Source organism: Oxyura jamaicensis, chromosome 2 (genome assembly GCF_011077185.1).
Source record: "Oxyura jamaicensis isolate SHBP4307 breed ruddy duck chromosome 2, BPBGC_Ojam_1.0, whole genome shotgun sequence".
NCBI classification, from domain to species: domain Eukaryota; kingdom Metazoa; phylum Chordata; class Aves; order Anseriformes; family Anatidae; genus Oxyura; species Oxyura jamaicensis.
This window is the reverse complement of record NC_048894.1, coordinates 61488895-61506171: the sequence shown is the minus strand read 5'-3', so window position 1 is coordinate 61506171 and position 17277 is coordinate 61488895. Positions and strand designations below refer to the sequence as shown.

The 17277-nt window shown below is 38.4% G+C and overlaps 1 protein-coding gene across 2 annotated transcripts in view; it reads right to left on the bottom strand.

The window, feature by feature from the left end:
• AVL9 (AVL9 cell migration associated) overlaps positions 1–17277 on the bottom strand; it is a 43050-nt gene that overhangs the window by 4428 nt on the left and 21345 nt on the right. For both annotated transcript variants that reach the window (XM_035319326.1, XM_035319327.1), the window contains exons 4-14: positions 16164–16235; positions 15299–15388; positions 14863–14929; positions 14197–14237; positions 13062–13100; positions 9853–9922; positions 8764–9305; positions 5923–6057; positions 4970–5189; positions 3474–3591; positions 2506–2559 (exon numbers count right to left, since the gene is read on the bottom strand). In XM_035319326.1, coding sequence (XP_035175217.1) covers positions 2506–2559; positions 3474–3591; positions 4970–5189; positions 5923–6057; positions 8764–9305; positions 9853–9922; positions 13062–13100; positions 14197–14237; positions 14863–14929; positions 15299–15388; positions 16164–16235 — 1448 coding nt within the window. The remainder of the gene's footprint in view (positions 1–2505; positions 2560–3473; positions 3592–4969; positions 5190–5922; positions 6058–8763; positions 9306–9852; positions 9923–13061; positions 13101–14196; positions 14238–14862; positions 14930–15298; positions 15389–16163; positions 16236–17277) is intronic.

The window sequence follows — 17277 nt, the reverse complement described above, 5'->3', positions numbered from 1 at the left end:
AGCACCTCCATGTCCTTCTTGTAGCGAGGGGCCCAAAACTGAACACAGTACTCGAGGTGCAGCCTCACCAGAGCCGAGTCCAGGGGGACAATCACTTCCCTGGACCTGCTGGCCACGCTGTGTCTTATGCAAGCCAGGATGCTGTTGGCCTTTTTCGTCGCCTGAGCACACTGCTGGCTCATATTCAGCCGACTATCAACCAATACTCCCGGGTCCTTCTCTGCCAGGCAGCTTTCTAACCACACATCTCCGAGCCTGTAGCTCTGTTTGGGGTTGTTGTGCCCCAGGTGCAGGACCCGGCACTTGGCCTTGTTGAACTTCATACCGCTGGCCTCGGCCCATCGGTCCAGCCTATCCAGATCCTCCTGCAGAGCCTTCCTACCCTCAAGCAGATCGACACACGCACCTAACTTGGTGTCGTCTGCACACTTGCTGAGGGCGCACTTGATCCCCTCGTCCAGATCATCGATGAAGATGTTAAAGAGGACTGGCCCCAGAACCGAGCCCTGGTGGACTCCACTAGTGACCGGCCTCCAACTGGATTTGACTCCATTCACCACAACTCTCCAGGCCCGGCCATCCAGCCAGCTCTTAACCCAACGAAGTGTACGCCAGTCCAAGCCATGAGCAGCCAGTTTCCTGAGGAGAATGCTGTGGGGGACGGTGTCAAATGCCTTACTGAAGTCAAGGCAGACCACGTCCACAGCCTTTCCCTCATCCACTAAGCGTGTCACCTTGTCATAGAAGGAGATCAGGTTCATCAAGCAGGACCTGCCCTTCATAAACCCACGCTGACTGGGCCTGATCGCCTGCTTGCCTTGCAACTGCTGCATGATGACGCTCAAGATAATCTGCTCCATGAGCTTCCCTGGCACCGAGGTCAAACTAACAGGCCTATAGTTCCCTGGGTCTACCCTCTGGCCCTTCTTGTAGATGGGTGTCACGTTTGCTAGCCGCCAGTCAACTGGGACCTCCCCCGATAGCCAGGACTGCCGATAAATGATGGAAAGCGGCTTGGCCAGCTCCTCCGCCAATACCCTTGGGTGGATCCCATCCGGCCCCATCGACTTGCGTACATCCAAATGCTGTAGCAGGTCACCAACCATTTCCTCGTGGATTGTGGGGACCACATTCTGCTCCTCATCCCCTTCCACCAGCTCAGGGTGCTGGGCGTCCAGAGAACAACTGGTTTTGCTGCTATAGACTGAGGCAAAGAAGGCGTTAAGCACCTCAGCTTTTTCCTCATCTCTGGTAACTAAGTTTCCCCCCACATCCAGTAAAGGGTGAAGATTCTCCTTAGTCCTCCTTTTTGTACTGATGTATTTATAAAAACATTTTTTGTTGTCTTTAACAGCAGTAGCCAGACTGAGCTCCAGATGAGCTTCAGCCTTCCTAATTTTGTTCCTGCACCGTCTCACAACATCCTTATAGTCCCCGTGAATGGCCCGCCCTCTTTTCCAAAGATTATAAACCCTCTTTTTTCTCCTAAGCTCGAGCCACAACTCTCTGTTCAGCCAGGCCAGTCTTCTGCTCTGGCTCATCTTTGGGCACATGGGGACAGACCGCTCCTGAGCCATTAAGATTTCTTTCTTGAAGAGTGCCCAGCCTTCCTGGGCTCCTCTGCCCTTCAGAACTGCCTCCCAAGGGACTCTGCCAACCAGTGTCCTGAATAGCTCAAAATTTGGTTTAGGTCTCCTCACCGTATACTGAAAGTAACAGTCTATGGTCAAGACAGGTGCAGAATTAGCAGCATGTATGTACTGCTGATTTGCAGGTGTCTTACAGAACTAGTCTCTGAGGTTTTGTGGTCAACACAGTTAAGTGACAAAACTTGCTATCTGTCTTGCTTGGTGCATAAATAAGAGAGTTAACTGCAAGACTGAGGCTTTTGTTGGAGCCAAACTGCTACAGAAATAACAAGCACTACTGAGTTTTAGACAGCAAGAGCTGTCTAAAGTTCAAACCACTTCAAAGTTCAGACTAATTTGGTGCAATAAGAGGTTGTGTAAAACTCATTTTAAACTTGTATCTTGAAGAAACTGAACTGAGTCTGAACAGTCTCATATATGATGAACTTCTAAAAAGTTTGAGAAGAATGCTGTATTAAAAAAAGGCTAATTAAAACAAACAAACAAACAAAAACAACAAAAAACACCATTTTCTCCAAATAACTGAACCTAAAGACAACATATAGAAAAACACCAGTGCAGGCTTAATAGCTTTAGTTTACAGTTTAAAAATAAAAACACAAAAGACTTATAATTGCAAAAATCAGACCTCTGTTACATAAAGTCCAGCACAAAATAATGTATTAGCACTGTTTTTTTTCTATTTCAGATAAACTGTCCACCTTTAGATAATGACATTTTTGCAGAACCTTGAATACAGTTTCATGCACATGGCTGATTTAAACCATTATTTTGTTTAGTTCATGACAGCAACAGTTGTGCAGTTATTAACATTAGACGTTAAAAAAAAACAAACCCTAAGCTACTATATACTTACTGTGACAATCTTAACTTAACATCTGATACAGAGTATTGTCCCTGGAATGGGTGGCTGGGAGAAAAAAAATGAGAAAAGCATTAAATACTTTTTCACAACTAACCCGCATCACAACAACTTCAATTCCTAGTTATACTCCTCTTCATAGTTTACAATAAATAAAAATAAAAAATCCCATTATTGTAGGCACAGCACTGTATCACTTCATAGAAAGATAGATCATTCTGACTATTTGTTCTCAGGTTTCTTATGAACTAACATGTAAGGTGCCTTCTATTTACATATCAGATATTAAGAACCTTCTCTTCACACTAAGGCAAAGACACCTTCCCCCAAAAAAACCCTTAAGCAGATCAAAAGAGCTTTGCAAGTCTGAAGAACAACAGCCTTCTTCAGACGACAACAGCTGTCAGAGCAAGAACAAAAGCTAGCAAAACTTCCTGCATTACAGTACAAGTGTGTGCTAAACAAAACACATGCACAGACTATAGCGTTAACAAGCCTGGCATCGACTAATCTTGGAACAGAAATGCACTTAAAACAACCCAAACTACAGCAGATGCAGCATAACTCAGCCAGCTCCCCTCCATCCCTGGACATGGCTATTCCTTGTATACCTGGAAGCAACTAATGGAAAGGAGAAACATCTGAGGGCAATTCTGAGGAATAACAAACTCTCTACAGCTCACGACAGCCATCAATTGAATTGAACAAGTTTCAGTTCTGACTCTGGATATAGTTTTCTTCATAAAATTATATCCCAGAATTAGAGTAAGGTATTGAAGAACAGAAACCTTCAATGAAGAATATTTCTGTGCTCACAGAGTCTTTACTCCATGGAATCCTAAGTTTTCACCCTCAAGGCTTTATAATAGGAGCAAGAGGGGCACTAATCCTACAGAATGGTGTGTGCATAGCTGCTCATAACTGGAGCATTCCATGTTAAATGCTAAAAATCAGTTCCTTACCTAGAATTTACTTCTGCAAGAGCTGGATGCTTATTGCTATTCCATACTCTGTAGTTGTGAGTATTTTTCCAGGCTACTACAAATGGTGTTCCAAAGTCTGACAAAGTCTTCTCATTGTCTGAGAAATTAAAGATGTGAACTTGTAGCAATTCATTTCAGATATAATACAAGAAAAATGACTGCATTTTAAAGAAAAACTGACATTTTCCAGACTGTCATCAAATCAAAGTCAAATGTTAATACTAGGAACCTGACATTTCAAAAAATGTTTTATTTTAAAGCGTCCCAAATATAAAAAGCCAAAACAAAACAAAACACTTATAAGAAAAGCTTGGTTTTGTTTTCTCTTAATTCATTTGTAAAGTTCTAAGTGAAGAGCTCAACTGGAAACAGAAAGTCACACAAACATAGACCTCTTGACTTGTTCTCTGGACAAAGACAGGAAGGGCAGAGAAAAGCCTCGCAGCAACTTAGAACAAAAACATCATTTACATTAATTTTGGTCAGATACACTAGGATTTGCTGTACTATGTTAATACTCATTCAAATGTAGTAAATTTCAAATCCACTCCAAAACCACAGTATAAGCTACAGTGGAATCAACTTATCATAACAACCCCTTTAAAATACAGAAGATTGTGGGAAATCATTTTAGAACCAGACAGTGAAGTAGTATGAATTTCATGAAAAGCCTGACATTTCATTATCAAACTATTAATCATTTTAAAATATTAATGCTGTCAGAAAAAGAGCTTGTCATCTTCAAGACTTTGAAATCACATTTTTGATCTCATTGCTTCTCAGAAACACCACAGAACAGAAACTGAGTTACTTTATTGGTGTGAAAGGAGAATAATCATGAAGAGGATGAAGTTAAGAGGGTTAGTGGTTGGCAAACTTCCACAAATAAGCCACTTATTCTTTTGGCTGCGTCCATGCTCAAATGGCTGCAACACAGAGTATTCCCTCTGAGTTAAAGCAAAAAAAGTTGAGCTCCAGAAAACACTAGCTGGTAAAACCCCTAGCTGACACTTAAGTGAATCCCTACTGAAGACCATAGCAGGAATGGAAAAGAGATGAGACACAGTAGTAAAACCTTCCCAAAACAGCCACTTAACTTCATGCCTCCTTGAATTGTATTAGTTCCCCAAACTGAACTTCAGGTCTCTACAAACTCTGCAGGACACCCAAGTTTGTAAAAGTCTCATCATATACAGGGTTTCAGGAACTTCTACTTATAATGAAAGCTTAATTAAATCAAGTAGAACGAATTGGAGAAGAAACAGGTCTGTAAGGCTGTGAAGAATGAGTAATAAGCTTGTCAAGGAATAACAAAGATCGAAAAGGACAACAAAAAAAGCATAAAATGAAACTTTAGGTAGGCAGAGGGAGATCCAATGACAGGTCACACATGTAATGCAACAAAACAAATACTTTTTTACACCCACCCTCATCTCAATTCCTAGACAAGATCTTGTCTAGGGTATCTGTTCTACCTGGTTGCAGCACAGCAGCAAGCAGTGCGTGAAGATAAGCACTGAACTGAGCCCTGATCCACTCATCTCCTCCTTCCCATCCAGTGCCATCAAGGAAAACATCATCTCTGTTCTCAGTTACATGTTTCACCAAGTAATCTGCAAATCTTAGGTCAGCAGTTGTAGGGTTCAGGATCTTACGGAGTTCTGGATCATGGATTTGTACATGAGCATCTTCTATCTGTATGAAATAATCCCAAGGGTAAAAATTTACCTAAATTAAACTGCTCAAACATACTACTACTTACTGCTACTGACAAGCAGCTACCTAAATCGGAATGCAACAGTCTCAACAAATATCAAAAAGAAACAAATGACCAAATAAATCCTGAGTGAAAAGTTCTCAGCGTCAGCTACTGCTCTGACACAACCAGAACCTCATCATCAACCAGGCAGAGTTTAAAGCTGCTCATTTGAAAGGATATGGTAAGAGAAAATTGGTATGCATGTATTTTCTTAGAGGTTCTTTTGGATTTTCACTTCAATTTATGAAGTTCACTGTCAATATGTAGCTATTATATAGTTGTATACACTTACTAGAACAGACACAGTGCTTTCTGATATGCTGTTTTTAACATGTCAATTATATCAAGAGGAAGCCATCATTAACCTGACTTATTCTCCAACTGTATGTTTCTCAGCTGAAAGCACTCATTTTTGAAGACCTTAATCCAAAGCCATGAAAAACATGAAAAAGCCTGTGACGTGAAAAGTAAAATTACACCTTAATTATAGCTTAAAGTTCTGTCCTATCCCAAAAACTGATACAAATGGAATACGCTTCAGCATTTAAGAATTTATTTCATAGAGAAGTAATTCAAAATTTCAGGCATGAACCCCAAACTATATATTCAAAATGCAACCTCTTTTTCCCCTCCCTTCCAGTTCACAGAGTTCAAATGCAAAGATCATACTTCCACAATTGCGTCGCTCAGGTGCTTTTGCTGACGGAACAGGATATTGGTGGCTCCCGCAACAAAGCCGCGGACTGTTACATCCGACAGGAGATGATGCTGCTGCAGTGCCATGTATGGCAAGCAAAGGTATCCCTAAAGCAACAGAGATATTTAGAGGATTAACATAAAGCCCCTCTCCTCTAAAAAAAAGTCTATATTCAGAGTTTTGTCCCTAACAAAAGTTAGCACATTTCACCCAGAATGAACAACACTGGTTACTACAATTTCAGTTGCAGTTATCTGTTGTTTTGCTGTGTTTTATCTGCAAAGCAAAGGAACCAAATTCTACATAAACTGGGAGTTCCAAGAGGTTGTATTGCCTTCCAGTCTCAGGACTGAAATACAATGTGAATTGACAAGAATCCAGTGTTTAAGGTAACAGAATAAGTAATATGCATCAATAATGAGTTCTGAGGGCAGTTCAGAAACAGGAAGTCAGCAGAGATGAAGATGCATCTCTCCATTTGCACACCATGAGGTCTTTTGACATCCCTCAATCTACAATGCAGGAGAACTAGAAAAATACAGGACTGATATCCACATTTGGTAGATGGACATTTCCAAGTTCTAGAGATAACAATTACTTTTTGATGAGCATATGCATGCTTTAAAAGAGAGTGATATAGAAAGCAATGCACTTTGCTCCTCAAACCCTCCATTCTTGCATTAATCTAGCATCCCACACTCCAATAAAAAAAATAACAAAACACACAACACAACACATTTTGAAAGAAGTGTCATAAGACTTTGAGGTAAGATATTCAAACAGCACTGAGAAACAGCTGTAGTTGTTTTAATTTTAGTTTTAAATATAGGAACAGCATAACTAGGACTAATACTCAAGCCTAATTCCAGCTGTTCATTTTCATAAAGCACACCACAGTTTATTCACTAGCAGAAGCCCCAGAAAAGCTAACGGCCTACTGGAAAGAAACAAAGAGCACATGTACTTTATCACACAGTGCATTGGAAACATATGGAAGAAAGGAGCACTATTCCCTTTTGTCATATTGAACACAGGAATGCCTTTCCAGATGACAAGCACTTATTGGCTGAAAGCAAAAACAGCCTGTGTCAAAGGAACAACAGTGCTTTGAGATGGAATCACCAACCTAAAATAGAAAAAAAAAAAATCAGAAAAATACAGCTTAAGCTGGTAAAGGAAAGTCTAATTGTTGTATACATGAGTAGCAAAGTGTTGGAAATCTCACTATTTTAAAGATCAAGTGTCAGTTCCCCAAACTCCCATTTCTCTGTAAATATAACAATGTTTATTTCTGTCTTTGTTCAATTCTTTTTCTTTTTTAAAAGAATTTAAATGATTTTTAGCTCTTACAGAACTGCTACTAAAGAAACAAGTATCACAACCTATTTTTCCCTATGGTCTGGTGCATTTGGATATATTATTGTATCATCTGGCAAAGTTTCCTCCTATTCAAATTTGTTAGTCTTTCCATGGCACAGCGTAAAACAACCCAGAGATCAGAGCTCCAAAAGAGATTCCAGCTTTCCAGTAAGTGGTTAAACTATAACTTATCATCATATTTTTCTGGTAATTTTGAGATGTAGAGCCATTTCTGTTTAATTACACTGAATGAACTCAGATGAAAAGTGCCTCTGTGAAAGAGAAGGTAAACACATAGAAACCGCCAACTTCTTTAAGGTCATTTACTTTTTTTCCCATTTTATGAGCTTAGTAGCAAATTAAGTTTGCACACTTAGGCCTCCTTATCAATTATTTGATTCTTGCTTTCAATCTTGTTCTTCAACAGGCCTAAACTAAATACAAATTACAGGCTATTCTTTTGATTAGACAGACCATAAAGACAAAAACCAGACTGCACGTTTGTGCTGAAAAACTATTTCTAACAGTGACAGGGAAGATGACATTTGAGCTGCTCACTCGGACCCATTTAGTGTACTCTTTCCAACGAAAGGTATTCCAAGAAGTTCAAATATCATTGTCAAATACAACATTCTGCAAGAAAACACAAGCGTCTACAAAGGAAAAAATGCCACGTTGAACCTCATAACCTTCAGGAAACCGATCTGAACCTTCTGCTTTCTGGTCAAGTGCTCACCCAAAGGGTTATTACATTAAAAAACAACAACAACAACAACAACAACACAAACAATCACAACAAAAAGGTATTGTATCACTTCTTTCACTGACAAAACTATCTTTAAAAGGGGGGCATTTTCTCAATTTTATACAGAGAACCAGCGCTGGTAGATGTATTGCTTGTTATTGAACAATGCCCATTAAAGCCTGTACAGGAACTCTGGGATACCTGGAGTTCAGTTAGGCATTTTTTAGTGAAAGCTGGAAGCTGAGCAGCTCAGCACTCTGCATGGGGAAAGAGCCACAGACAACCAGGTAGTGTTATATAAAGAAGGGGGAAAAAATATATGTACTTATGTATATACATAAGAGAAGGAAAACAGGCTTAGGAGGGAGCTAAGATAGCTTTCAGAAACTTTGTTTGGATTAAGGTATCTAAATACTTAAGTACTCTGATCTTGACCCATACAGATTAGATCAACAACTCTTCAGAGTAAAAGAAAACAGTGGTTACTGATAGATACCATTCTATGAAAGGGAAATGCATGTGCATGTGCACACCCCTCAGACACACAAGAGCTCTTTCCATCTGCTGACGAACATGCAGTCACTTGTCAGAGACTTACGTGTTTTGTAGTGCCCTACTGTCCATTTGGAGATGGGTAATCAAATTATTAGCTACTTTTAAAAAACAGAAGTCTTTATGAGTTACCTGGTATTATAAACAACCTGTTTACCTTTGTAAAAATAGCCAACGGCATACCATACTGATCCTCTTCCAACCCAGATACGAGTCCTGGAACAAGCACTGCGTGTCCTGTATTTGCTTGGGGCTGCACAGTGATTGGAAGGGTTTCTGAACTCCTGCATTCACTTGGGAGATTTTCAGCCTGTTCTGATGCTGCATTTTCACGTACTCCTTCTTTCATATTAGCTTCTTCTAAAATGCTGGGATCTAAGGTTTCCCATTCACCTTCTGAGGACTCTGGAGAAGTGCGGGAAGGAATTTTCAAGTGCTGCACAGTACCATTGGAGGACTGAGCTCCGTTGCAAATCTTCTCTGACTGGGAGAAAGGCACGTTTGTGTTTTGACCTCCCAGTGAATGGTTTCTTGCCATCCTCCTGCCTCCCTTCCCTATTCCCAAGTTTGTATTTGAAGTAGCAGCAGCAGACACAGAGTCATCTAACTGTGATGTAATTTCTGGCAAGACAGCATCCTCCGATACGCTCTTTCTTGGTCTATACTGTGAGCAGTCAGTAAGACCATGTTCAATCATACCTGGAAAGTGACAGAACCCATGGAAATTAGCATCTCAATATAAACTGAAATAATTTTTGTTAAAGAAAATGAAGAAAGTGCCCTTGTGTGTACAGTGGAAATAATGTATTTTACAACAGTAGTTGAAAAAACAACCAAACAACCTCTCTCCCCAAAAGAAGTAACCCCAGCTTCTTGCTTTGAGGAGACTGGTTACAAGTTAAGAATTAGTAAGGTTAAGGGTTTGTCTGTTTTGTTTTCAAAAGCACGTGCAGACGGAATTTTTGATTTTGAGGGAACTTGCAGGAACGTAGGACTAATTCGGAGTCCCCTTTATGTTACCCACAGGCAGTACAGAAGATCCACTGGCTCTAATAGGTAACCCATAGAGTGTAAATGTTAGGATATACGCCCACACTATGTGCACACACATACAAGTTAAGACATTTTTCAGTCAATATATCAATGTAACTATTGTTGTATAAGTTGTTTCCCACATGAAACAGTACAGGCAACTTTTTAATATGGTTTCTGGTGGTAACTGAGAAGTCCAAATTTCTCTTCTTACCAGGAAATAGTGACAAGACCGTCATCAGAGCTCCCACCAATCTATTTACTGGAGAAATATAAAACAGCACCTGGGAATGAAAGAAGAAGGAAAAAACAGGACAAGAGAGAAGGAGAGGAGAAGGGAAGTAGGGAGGAAAAAAAAGTTAGACTTAAGTATGACAAAGAACACCTGCAAACTGGTCAAGGAATTTATTTATTTTAAAAAGGAAGTCTGCTCACCCACAAAAGCTCTTACAACTGTTCAAATTAAGTATTTAAATATGTATAGTGTGTATTTATATATTATAAAATACATGTTATATATACACATGTGCCTGCATGCATAATATATATCATTATTCATTCAGTCAAGATTTTTTTTTGACTGAATGCTTTTTTGGATCCAGCATGCTGATTGGATCAATTTTAGAAAAGAAAATATCTGACTAAACAACTGACAAGAAGTTATTCCCTGCACTCTGCATCAGTTGTTGTTAATTTGTAGTACATTAAAGTGTCTCTGTTATAAATCAAAGAGACCAAATAATCTCCATTCTAGAATGTTGACAAAAATCTACACAGGAAAAAAAATCCCTTCTAAGAAAATATATTAAAGATACGCAGATAAGCAAAAAGCAGGATAAACGCAGCATGCATTATTAGAGATATTTTCCTATGATAAAAAAATGAGTTTATGGAAACAGAGAACATAATTGTTTTCCATATTATGCCTTAAGTGCTTTACTGAAGGTAATATCAATCTCCTTGAATTTGAAAGAATTCAAATGGAGGATGTAAAAGGCTAGCAGTGAAAGAAGAAACACAAGGCTGACTGAATGTTACTACTGAAATTCCTCCAAGACAGACCTCCAGAGGAAGGGAGGAACAAAAAAAAAAAAAAAAAAAAAAAAAAAGAAGAAGAAGAAGAAGAAGGAGAAGGAAACGGGTCTTGTTTAATAATGACATTTTTACACCTTCATTGAAAAAGGAGAACAATAGAAGTAAACATATAAGCATTAGAAGGAATCAACAATGCAAAGGAATACAGGATGATCATAGACAACTTCATGACTCTTGCAGGCCCGTTTTATAAGTGCATAATGAAATTAAAAGTGCAAGTTTGTGGACTTAGCATTAATAAGACTTCTGTTGTAAGCTCAGAATTCACTTTAGAAGTGACTGATGAGTAACTTAAGATCCACTTGCACATCTACGAGCTACTACTTGATGGAGCAAATTAAAAGACCTATGCAGTCCTAAACACATACCAAATGGTGTTAATGGTACCTCAGCTGGAAACAGACTGTGTGTTACCCTGTACAACCATTCCTCTCCACCCCCCATGTTCAAGATAGGTGAACTCAAATTCCAACAACTGCAGAAAAAAGCATGATGAGAAGAACAAGCAGATCATCTGAGGAAAGAATTTCTGCTGATACCAGTAGAAATGAAGTCTAACTTCTTTTAAGATGCTGATCAGTACGAAAAATACGGGATGCAATAGCAGGGAACAGTACCCCCACAATACCTCTTCCAGTTTTAGATTCTCACATGCCATGTATTCCTAGTTATTTCTGTAGGCTTAGAAGTAAGTACTTTGTTTTCAAGAAATCTATTCAAAATTTAGCTTTTAGTTTGGGTGGACTGCTTACTTAAGCCAAGCACTTTTGTGTATTTGTTCCACCAAGTAGTCTCTCTGCCATCTTTCCATCTGCACGGGTGCACGCTTCCTTACTCTTCCTACATTATATGGCCTACAACATTTACATCAGCAAACTGTGTGGTCCTGGCAGCAGAAAAATCAAATGATCACCATCTGGAAGTAGTCTTCCAGCCTAATAACAGCTGAGAGGTGAAAAAAAAATCCCTTCAGTCTGTGGCAAAGCATCAACCAAATTGCTAGGGATTAAAGACGAAAATCAGTCTGTGGCAGTGAGGCATTTTTCAGCTCAAGGAAAATTGGCATTACTTGATTACTTGTGGCTTCTTGCATATTACATTTAAGGTCTTTGAACATACAGATTTCCAGTTATTCTTGAACCTTAATATCTGCCAGAAAACAGGCAGCACCAGAAAACCCAAACTCTTCCTTTTGAACTTGGAAGTGTTGTCTTGCTGTTGGAGCTTAGGGAGGAAATAATAATAAAAAATAACCCCCACAAAAATCTCACAGGTTTATTCAATAAGTATCCACTTACTTTCAAAACAATTTAATGTTTGAGTCACATGAACATGCCTGGGAGAGCCTCCCTTCTCTGCTCTTTCTGTGCATTTATGACTTGTTTAAGCTTCAGAAAATAGCTCAGTAGAACTGATTTTCAAATCAGAAAATTGTAGCTCAGTAAAGTATTCTGTTTATGTATGCCCAAGTTCTGAACTGTCACGATGAAATGACAGCTTAAGCTTTTAAACAGATCAACAGAGAGGCTGGGTTTCTTCAGTGGGTTGACTGAAAATAAAGTGAAATTTGGAGAACTGAAAGTAAAATTTAACGAACAAGACCAAAAAAAGTCTTCATAAATATAAATATGTCTGGGAGTTGATAGATGTTCGTATCACTGAAAGTTCTTCTGTTAATATCCCAAGACAATAAAACAAATGTGTGTACTATTTCAGATCTGCTTGTATATTTTGTGGATTCCACTTAACTTGTTAAAGTGGCATTGTTTCTGAGGCAGCAAGATACCCCAAAGAAAACACTGAGTGCAGAATTCAACAGTTTATAGCAATACATGCTCTGACTTTACTCAGCATGACTTGACAGTAATGACTCCTCACATTGTCTCCTCCAGCTGTCTGTGCAAAGACATTCCTTGCACTAGTTTTTTTTTGGTATGCCTACTTAAAGCCTGAATCAAAAATTCTACTTAGCAAAATCTGTAAAGCTGTGTGTGCCTTTTTAGGTCTTAACATTTCCATCTGTTCCTTCACATAAATACCTATTTACACTATGTGTTTCCCTTCTTATCTTTTATAATATGTTAACTTACTCTGCTCACATTTAATATTTTACTTCACAGCTATTAATGGAGTATGGATATAACAGTAGCAGAGACAAATCAACACACAACAGTTCCTTTGAACATATTTTCCTAATTTACTCATGTATGCAAAATTGCTGATACACTTCCAGATACTTTATTTTTCACCAGTACGTTCCACATATCTTCATAAAAAAGATTCAACTACTTTTCCATTTCAACTATCTGCTTCAGATAAAAACGATACCTTTTTCTCTAGAAGAATCAATTTAAAAAGGATCAAGACCTAAAAAAAAAAAAAAAAAAAAAAGGAAAAACATGGTAAATGAGGCTGTACCACTTACCAAAATTACTGTGCAAGTTTAATCCTATTCAAAATTTCACGTTATTCACTTCCTAACTGTCAAATGATCAGATACACCTGACCAGCCAATGGGTGTTGGAACACTGCTTTTCTCCACCTGAGCACTCTTTAAAATGGCATTTGAGAAGCACAAATGAAAGACTGCACATACAGGAATTGTAATTTGAATCACATAAGATTTATAAACAAAGAACATGTTGCATTATTACAGAATTTTAAAGAGCAGTAAATCGCATAAACACAGAAGAGTTACTTCACAGAATCACAGCAATTAATTGAGCCAAATACCAAGAATAGCATTCACCTTACCTAATTTTAGACATCTACAGACAAGACAACTAGATCAGAGGTGGCTGTCTAGGCTTTTTATACCCAAAGAAAAAAAAAAAAAAAAGACACTTTTGGGGCATGACTGGAAGACATCTGAAGAGAAACAAGAATCTAAGTATGCACAAATAAACCACTAAATCCAGAATCTCATGTTTGTTTCCTTGATGCTTCTCAGTTAAAGATTTTGAATGCTATTAGTAACTTAGCTACAGTATACAAAGTCCATTTCAAAAATCATTAACAAAAAAGAGGGGTTTAATTACTTTCAGGTTGTATGGTGCCAGGAGCTGCAAAAATTACACGGTAACAGGAAAAATGCTCCAAGTGTCTGCAATGACTTTAGCAGTATTCTTCCATCACATTCATTTGACAAGGAACAGCAAATAGAAACAAGACCATAATTGAGATACCACTTCGGGACAGAACTAAATAAGCGTAACAGAAACCTAAAACTCTTCAGGAAATACAGAAGACAGACAAAACTTCTCAGTTTGGAACTTACTTTTACTGAATGTCTTTAGGTGGAAGGGGAAGGAAAATCAGGAGGCTGTAAGCAGAAATACTTAGGGAACAATCTTCTTACTTCTAGCTCAGGCATGTCTAGACATGTTTACTTTTCATTCTCTCACAAAGCATTTTACTCTCAAAATAAGTGCTGTATTTTACAAATCTAGCAGAGAAAGCCTACCTTGTGTCTAAAATGAAGAACAAGATCCCGAGGAGACAGACCTGGGATACCAAAAAGACAGCAATTATTCCAGTTCAATGGCTAGTAAAGATACTAACTTTACTTTTTGTCACCATTTTGTGAGGGGAGAGTATACACTCATCATGCATTCTACATGAATGTGGTTATTTAATAGCAGAACTCATACCACATTCTCTCTTTTGTACAGGAGCAGTAACAAAATGAAGTCACAATGAGTTGCTACTGTTGGCTGCAATGCAGCGTTACAGAAACGCTGAAGTAAATTCTACATTGTACATTCAGAAAACACAGGTAAGAGTCAGAATCAAATGGAAGATTTCCCAAATAACAGGTGGACAAAGTATCAAGTGCTCCAAAACATCATCTAAAAAAATTAAGTACTGTTTCTCAAAAGCAGATGAGCAGTCACTTGTCAGACTGTCAGGTCAAGACACAATTCACAACTAACGTCCATTATGAAAGCAGAACTGCCTTTATTTGACATTTATTTAAATCCATTAATAAAGAAAAGCATAACAGAATACTGTGCAGGCACACTGACCTTTGTCCTTAATCTGTTAATGCACATAAGCAAATTAGCTCAGGAAGGGAATATGTTGATTAGGGTAACATTATCTCTGCTACTTGTACAGTAAAACCACTTACCAAGATAAACTTGTGACCCTTCTAGTGAAGTCCCTCCCAAAGAACTATTCATATGATCATAAAGTTCCTGGAAAAGTTAAAACAGAAGCCAAACAAACAAACAAGCAAAAAAATTGAAGTTGTTAGTCATTCTGGCACAAAATCCAGAATAAATTAAAAAAAAATAATCTTATTCAAGGATTTCAATGTTTTATTCCAGAAAGAACGTCAAGGATTATTAATGGAGTCAACGGAGATACAGGCTGACTATCATGCTTGTTCTTGTATTTCAATACAAATCAGAAAGTTGAGGGTCACGTAGTTCCTGTAATTTATTACAGGAGCTGAATAGCCAAATAACCTATGAAAATGGAATATCTGAGCAAACCACTAGTTCAAAACGTCTGTAGCCATATACTGAAGGCCTTGCTCTATATGGGCATTACTTAAAAGTTACCTTTAGAATTGAAATTTGTGAGAAGTCTTTCTCCTCAAAATACGCATGGGTAATGAGCTGCAGCTTTGCCTGAAGTAATCCATACAAAGGCTTGAAAGAAAAACAAACAAAAGCAATTGAAAAAAAAATGTACTCCACTTGTTTTAGAACATAAGTTTTCTCCCATTCACATCCTGCAATATAGTCAACTAACTACTACACACAGTTCATGAGGCGGGGGGAATGGAAGGATCCAACTCCTTAGTTATTACCTTGCAACATCTTTCTCCTGTGCCCATTTTAAATAACTATTTTCTTTCCATTTGCACATACTATACCATCACTGAGCATATTTCTGGTAAAGTACTTTCCTGCTTTATATATTGCTCATGCAGCTGTAATAGTAGCTTTTTCTTCAGCTCTAAGTGCAGAAAGAACTTTTATTCTCTGCCTGGAGGGTGGTAGCTTTTGCTAAGTAGAAGTACAAGGTGGCCCCTCAAAACAAAAGTGTATCTGTGACTATCTTCCACAGTTGTCAATAGCCACCCCCTTCAGTTATAACAATGATCTAACCCTGAAATCATATATATAAATATAGATATGAAAGGAAGAATTAGTAGCACTTAAGAATCAGCAGAAGTGCAAATAGATATCCCAGTCCCTGACAACAGGCAGCCACTTTTACAATTTCTCTTACAAGGAGGTACCAATTCAAGGCAGCTCATTCAAATGCCAAAGCCTTCTGATTAAATTTTACTTCACCATTTTGTTATCCTCTGCAATGACTTAAAAAATTGTACGTTTAGAGCTGGAAGTTCCAAAGAAGAATATGGGAACCAAACCTTGGCATTTAGAAGTGTTTTGAGAGTTAAGCAAACATTCTTACCAGTTGACTGAGAACACAGACACTTTTCTGCACTGTTTCCCGGGTGATGTCTGCTTGCCGTACTTTTAATGCCTACGAAATAGAAGTATTACAGTATTATTACCCCACACAACTTCAAGAACAACTCTTTCACAGGTCTAGTTGCCATATTGCCCCTTTTTTAAACAAAATCCTAAAACTGACTGCCTTCAGTGGTGGAATATCCAAATGATGTAACAGTGTCTTTACCTAATACAAATGGTCAAAACACTGACTTGTCAGAGTTGTGATGTCATCCCACTGTGCACAGCACTGATGCAAACACAGCTGTGATGACAGGCAGAGGACTGCTTAAAAGACACTAAATAAACAGCCCTAAAATAGCCCAGCAGTAGCCCTGAAAAAGGCAATGGCATTTTAAACTCAAGGTTACGTAACAGAAAAGAAGAAGCCACAACACACCACTTACTCTTCTCTAACATTATCAGTGAAAATGGATCAGGCTGAAAAGTCTGTCAGTCAGGCCTGGAAGCAGTTTGCTTTACACTCAAGAATTTTCTTTGAGCCATCCATAAAATAAAAGAAGTAGAACAAACTCCATTCTCAGCCAGACCAAATGGTCCTACTACTCCACAGCACAACTATAAAGGGTGAGGGCAGAAATACAGCCAAGTGATTCACTCAATTGCACAAAACAGCAAGTGTGTGGACTGCAGCCCACACATCAAAAAGCCAGATGGAAAGAGTGCTGTTATATGAAATACACATTGTTTTATATTCTACTTGTTCCAAGGAGTTCAATTTAAACATCTAATTATCTAAATTGGTTAGCAAACAGTATGAACTGGAATCAAGAACACAAAAAAGCCAAGTTAAAATAATTGTATAATTAAATAGAACAAGACTTCAATCATGAAATACAGTGAGGACTGGCTGTAAAGATAGTGAGTGAACTAAAATCAATGTGGATTATGGTCAGAAGAAACAGAACTAAAATCTGCATGTGGAAAATGTCTCCTATAGCATAAAGAGAAACTTCAAATGTAATCAAGGTGCATTTGAGACAAAGAGTACAAAATTTGCATCTTCTGAATGCAAGACTCATTCAGAGCTCAAAGCCACGCAACATTGCAGG